This window comes from Quercus suber, unplaced genomic scaffold (genome assembly GCF_002906115.3).
Source record: "Quercus suber isolate HL8 unplaced genomic scaffold, Cork oak 2.0 scaffold_305, whole genome shotgun sequence".
Classification (NCBI taxonomy): Eukaryota; Viridiplantae; Streptophyta; class Magnoliopsida; order Fagales; family Fagaceae; genus Quercus; species Quercus suber.
The window spans coordinates 536,565-543,299 of NW_027069761.1; the positions used below are offsets into that span (position 1 = coordinate 536,565).

At 32.7% G+C, this 6,735-nt stretch overlaps 1 protein-coding gene across 4 annotated transcripts; it reads left to right on the forward strand.

Moving 5' to 3' along the window:
- The first annotated feature begins 262 nt into the window (after window positions 1-262).
- LOC111997247 (uncharacterized) lies at window positions 263-5,863 on the forward strand. Of its 4 annotated transcripts, none has more exons than XM_065782520.1 (7): window positions 263-385; window positions 565-757; window positions 2,712-3,277; window positions 3,500-3,692; window positions 3,794-3,858; window positions 3,940-4,165; window positions 5,194-5,863. In XM_065782520.1, coding segments are annotated over exons 1-7 (1,608 nt in total). In that variant the 5' UTR covers window positions 263-383; the 3' UTR covers window positions 5,557-5,863. The 4 variants fall into 4 exon arrangements, with proteins under 4 accessions (XP_065638592.1, XP_023885084.2, XP_065638594.1 ...); XM_024029316.2 differs by having other exon boundaries at window positions 264-385; window positions 3,955-4,165; XM_065782522.1 differs by having other exon boundaries at window positions 376-486.
- Window positions 5,864-6,735: the final 872 nt, after the last annotated feature.

Sequence of the window (6,735 nt, forward strand, 5' to 3'; positions counted from 1 at the left end):
GACCTTTTTACATATGACCACTACTTCAGTTGTAGTCTATGGTGTTGGGGAGAGCAATTTGGTTAATTAGGTCAATGATAATGGCTAAATTAGTCGCTATCAGTTGAACACTTCAATTAGGGCCGACTCAACATCAAAAAGACTGAACTGCCATAAGAATAGTCAACTACTTTATAAGCTCTTTATGACAGTGTGAGGGATAATTTTGGACTAGCAAGTGATTTAACACTTTCGATGAAGTGTCCCGGACTTCCCAATTTTGTCCCCACTTAAGCTGAGACTTAAAAGAGTCCTTATTTTGGTGGAAATTTACATGCAATTGGGGAGCAAATTATGGACAAGAAACGTGAAAATCCCTTCAAAATCAAGGAATCACAAGTTTCATGTAAGTACGTTTGTTCTTGTGTGTGAGAGAATGAGGAGTTTCACCTTCACACAATCACACATAGCATGTGGGTATATTTAAGACACAGACTAAGAATTGAGGTTAGTTCTGTGGACTTGCTTTTTTGTATGAAAGTTCTCTGGATATGTAACATAGGTTAAGTTTTTTTGGTTTTTAAGGTTAATTTCCATCAAAAGCACTATGAAAAGGAATAATGAGAAGCAACTTAATATGTTCTATAATGGAGGCCTTCACAAGCATCACAGTGGAACTGGCTGGCGACCATTAAAGAAGAGAGTTACAACAGCTAGCTTGATCTTCTTCTTCTTCCTCCTTGTCAGTGCTTTGGTATTTCTAGGCTGGATTGATGTTGTAAGTCTTTCTTCTTATTCCTTGCAATCTTTTGTCATCAGCCTTAGCAAAACTTACACATTTGACCTACCATTCTATATTGGTAACAATAAATTTTGATGGCAATAGAAAAGGTTTGTTAAGTCGATCGCCTAGCCTAAATTGATGCCTTTGCAAATCCTTCTTAATAAATTAGAATCTTTTTTTTTTTTGGGGGGGGGGGGGGGGGGGGGGGGAGGGGGGGGGGGTGGTGGTGTATTTTTATCTTTATCTTGTGTAATTGTATTTCCTACAAGCAAGACTACGATACTCTTTGTGCTTATTTTCTTCATCTATAAAATTCCCTAAAAACTTCCAAACCCTAAGATCCTAATTTTTTTTTATTTGAGACTTTTATTCTCTAAAAATAATGAACCTAATCTTTGCAGTGAGGCAAATACTGTATATATTTTTAATAAATAAATCTCTTTTTTATTTTTTCGGAGTAAAAATAAATAAATCTCTAAGTTGGAATTTTTCTCAAATTTAGTTTGTCTAGTTTATGTGTATTCGTCTATTAAAATTTTATGTTAACTAGCAGTAATATTCTTGTATGATTCATGGATTAATTAAAAAATATATATGTAAAAGAAAGAAAAATATTTTATTAATATTATCGAATGTAGTGTGTAAGTTATACTATGTTAAAACATAAAATTATGATAAAAATCAAAATAAATGTTAAATTTCTGGAAATTTTATGTAGAATAGAATTTTAAATTTTTTTTTTTTGACGAGAAGAATTTTTATTTCTTGAAACTTAAACAATAAAGTTTTTATCTATAATAAACTATCCTAAGTTTGTTATGTGATATATGATAGTATTACATATGTAACACACCTCATCAAACTTGTTCCCTATTTTCGTCACCCTATTCGGGTTCAAGTCCATTCAATGGGCTAAGTTCAAATTTTAATAGACCACGGCCCAATAGCCCTTCTTGTGCTGCAATAAGTTCTCATCCTTGTCATCTTAGCACTGACTGAATGATTAATTTTTTAATCAACAACATCATGATCAAGAGAGTGGTTGATGTAGTGGTCATGATTTCTAGAACAAAAGTTTTTCCCTTTAATTATTAAGAGATTATGTATATACACCTGTTTAAACAAAGAGTTTAGATGGTTTATAATACCAGGAGTGCATTACTCATGCCAATTATAATAATAATTTATGTAAAAGGATTCCCACTAGTTCCTTTCATTTTTTGCTGAATGTACAACTAATGACATTTATTAATTTTTAAATGGAACATATCTTAAATTAATGGGAATTAGAGGATTCAGTTGGAGTTCTTACCAGGGGCGGAGCCACCTAGCTCATTTATATGACTATATATTCGAATTATATCAAAATATAATTTATATGATTATATATTCGAATTTACCTATTAATTATTTGAGTAATATCAATTGTAAATTTGTAATGAGATTTGATTATCATGATAATATTTTTATGAGAATGAAAAGTTTGAAACATAAAAAAGTTTGTACCCAAAAATAAAGGAAAACATAACACACCATAACAAAAATTTGAAGAATATAAAAATTTCAAAAAAGAATAATATCAATCAATCACACTCAAGTTTCTCAAAAAAAAAAAAAAAAAAAAAAAAACAATCAATCACACTCAAGTTTCTCAAAAAAAAAAAAAAAAAAAAAATCCAAAATAATAGAATAATATATTTGTAAAGACTAGAAAATCTAGAGATAGATGAATAGAAAATACTTTTAAAAACAAATTTCTTCAATAAATTTTAGAAAATAAATTATACATTATAACCCATTACAACATAAAAAATTATTATTATATATTGTCATGATGCATGGGTCGACTAATTGTTTTAAATTATTAATCTTCATTCATTTCATTGCCATCATACTTTTTTAGAATAAAGTTGCTAAACCAATAATTTATTATATTTGTGCTTTGCAGTCCATATTTTCAGGTAGTTCTTCTTCCACTGATAAACCAATCATAAGGACCACAGAAAAATCACTAAAGAAGCAAGAATTCCCACTGAAATGCACAAAAGGAAACGAAACACAGACCTGCCCAATAAACTACTACCCAACAACAACAAAACACAATCCTGACCGTCCAATATCATCATCAAACGAAACATGCCTATCATACTTCCGTTGGATCCACGAAGATCTACGGCACTGGAAGCACACAGGAATCACGAGAGACATGGTGGAGCGGGCCCGCAAGACTGCGCATTTCAGGCTTGTGATCGTAGACGGTAAGGCCTACGTAGAGAAGTATAGGCAGTCGATACAGACAAGAGACATGTTCAGCTTGTGGGGCATTTTGCAGCTACTAAGGTTGTACCCTGGGAGATTGCCTGACTTGGAACTCATGTTTGATTGTGATGATCGCCCTGTCGTTCGATCTAAGGACTTTCGGGGCCCAAATGCGGGCCCACCTCCATTGTTTCGTTACTGTTCTGATGGGTGGAGTTTGGATATTGTGTTCCCTGATTGGTCTTTTTGGGGCTGGTACGTAAATCAATCATGCTTATTACATTGGCCAAATTTTGAATAAAGAGGATCAAACTTCCAAAGGGAAATGTGATCCTCTTCATTTCATGGCTAATATGTTATTTCTTGAATCTAATAATATACCGAGGACTAGAGAAAAATATAAATTTAAAAGAGCAATTTTTTTTTTTTTGGGTGGGGAAATTTAACTTTTACATTGGCTTGACTTAATTTTGTTAGGGCCGAGATCAATATAAGGCCGTGGAAAAGTTTGTTGGAGGACATAAAACAAGGCAACTCAAGAACTAAATGGAAGGACAGAGTACCCTATGCCTATTGGAAAGGGAATCCAAGTGTGGCTCCAACTAGAAATGACCTTTTGAAGTGCAATGTCTCAAACAAAGATGATTGGAACACTCGCCTATATACACAGGTTAATGCACAATTTTCTCATTTACTCACAAATGTTGATCATTTTCCTATTGTATACATGTTGCATTATAATGTTTCTCGTATGATGTGCTATAATTTCAGGATTGGGTGCAAGAATCTAAACAGGGTTATAAACAATCAAATTTAGAAGACCAATGCACTCACAGGTAGTTATAAAAACAAGATAAGTGAACTATTTTATTTCCATTTTAACTATTCTTATTTTTCCCCTTCTTGATTGAGAAAAGTGTAATTTGTGTCAGATATAAGATTTATGTAGAGGGATGGGCATGGTCTGTAAGTGAGAAGTACATTTTAGCATGCGACTCGATGACCTTGCTCATAAGGCCTCGTTACTATGATTTCTTCATTAGAGGCATGGTGCCATTGGAGCACTACTGGCCCATTAGGGATAATAGCAAGTGCACCTCTCTTAAATTTGCTGTGGAATGGGGCAACAATCACACACAAAAGGTCTCTCTGTCTCTCTCATATTATCAAAATGTTTTCACTAAGGGGTGTGCATCCACCATCTAACAGACTAATCTAACCCAACGACTTGAATTGTATTTCATGGGTTGATAACTTGATTTGTTTTCTTTTTCTTTTCTTTTTTCCAAACTTGAGTTGGGTGGGATTCAAGTTGAAAAAATTTCCAACCGTAAGTAACCTTACCAAAGCTACACTATTAATTTTTTTTAATAAAAATATGTAATTTAAAATTTCATGTTCGATTTATTTTAGATTATGAGACTTAGGTTAAGTTAATTACTTTAAATTATTTTGATATTTTGGGACTTAGTTTGATGACACTTGAATATTAGTCCTAATAATATAAATTAGAATTATCTATTAAATAATGAACTTGCATAGTTGAATGAAAGCATAAATTTTTTTATTAGTTCCAACAAAATTGTCCAAACTCAATGACCCAACCCAATTCCTACAAGTTTGGTTGTGTTGGGTTAGTTTTAAACTATTATGGGTTAGATTGAGATTTCTCAACTTGAGCAAGTTGGTTGGGTTGAAAAATCTATGATACATATAAAACCGAAACCATTTGACTTTTTGTTGATCTCATAATATAATGCCAAATTAGTTTTTAAAGCATAACAATTTTACACTTCATTTAATGTATGTATTTTTAAGTTACTTTAATTTTATTTCATATTTAAACCCTTTATCTTTATTAGAATCTTAATATATTATATTAATATATAATTTCATATATGTCTATTAATAATTATCATGATTATCAAATCTCATATTTAGAAAAAAATAAAATAAAAGAGAAAAAATATCATATTTTGTTAAACGTTTTTTGTGTGCATTGGGTTATTGACTAGTATCTTTGTTATGATTCAACTAGACTCATGTATAATGTATACCCCTATTTTCACCTTTTAAGTTTTTGAAAATGCTTTCACTTTATTCAGTAATTTAAATTCTTATTAACAAAATGATTTATATTTTCCACTCTTTTATTTTTACAAAATTGGTAGGCTCAAGCCATAGGAGAGGCAGCAAGCAACTTCATACAAGAGGATCTAAAGATGGACTACATATATGACTACATGTTTCATTTGTTAAATGAATATGCAAAGCTCTTGAAATTCAAACCATCTGTACCTCAAGGAGCAGTTGAGCTATGTTCAGAAATGATGGCTTGCCCTGCGAAAGGTACATGGGAGAAATTCATGGTTGAATCCATGGTTAAGTCTCCCAGTGATTTAACCCCATGCACCTTGCCTCCTCCTTATGATCCTTCGTCACTACAAGGTTTTCTCAAGAGAAAGGATAAATCAATAAAGGAAGTGGAAATGTGGGAAAATGAGTATTGGAAAAATCTAAACAAGAAACAATAAATGCAATTTTTGTGTTTCACCTATCAATTAAGGTTAGGTTTATTTTTGTAAGGACAAGATTTGTGGCCTAAGTCTAGGATGTGTGGGATGTTGGCCTAGTGAGCCCAGTACAATAAATTTGTAGAGAGTGGGTTAAAGAACTAAGCCCTAATGAATTTAACAACGGCTAGTATGGGTTTAAAATATGATCAAGCAAGAACAAGGCAAAAAGGACTGAATAAATTCCCTGCTCGAGGAGGTGAATCTTGGTGTAAATTAATAGAACTGATTACAAATGCAACTATGATCGCTACAGTGTTCTCTCCCTCTTTTTTCGATCCCCTTTCCTTCAGGAGTCTTTCACATTATATATATCTTTCCTGGTAATCTCGGCCCTCCAGTTGCCAATTATCCCAGCTACTACTCGAGTGCTTGTCCTATCAGACACCTCTTTTGACTCTCTGTGAGTTGCAGTAGCCAAGGAAGCACTGTTCAGGGGTCTTATTCACATAAATGCGGCCAGAAAAGTAGCTGCAGTGCATTTAATGCAGAGGTAGTAGCTTTTCCCTAGATACTTTTGGGTTTCCTTCTTTCTCGTGTGTTTGTGAGGCATGCCTCTAACACTGGAGCTTCTATGAAGATCATTTTCGTCGTTGGAATAAGTATTTGAGCTATATTTGTCATGGCCGAGGAGAAATTCCTCCTCGGACGGCCTTCTACTCATTTCTAACTCAAGAGACCTTGAACTGGAATCCCTCATGACTATTTGTCCCTCCTCGGACATGCCAATGTCCTCGGATAGGGCTCAAGGCCCAAGACACAATTTTGGGCCCTTATCCCTACAATTTTAATAAAGAAAAAAAAAACATAATAACATTTGTAATTTATTTATCCATTAATTATATAAGTTAATTTTTTTGCAATAAATGGTCACTCATTAATGAATTATATTTGAGAATCAAAACCTTATTAAACTCACATTTTAATGTGCATACTTATATAATTTAAACTTAAGAGCATTGGTAGCAGATTATCTAAATTGGGCAAAGGAGTGAAAAATACAATTGAGAAAGCAGAAAGCAATCGATATCTTGGCATAATGATTGATGGAAGAAATTATTATAAATCCAACATTATTTGTTCAAATCCTATCATATATATTAAAAAAATATCCTTAGTTTATTTATTTATTTATATTTT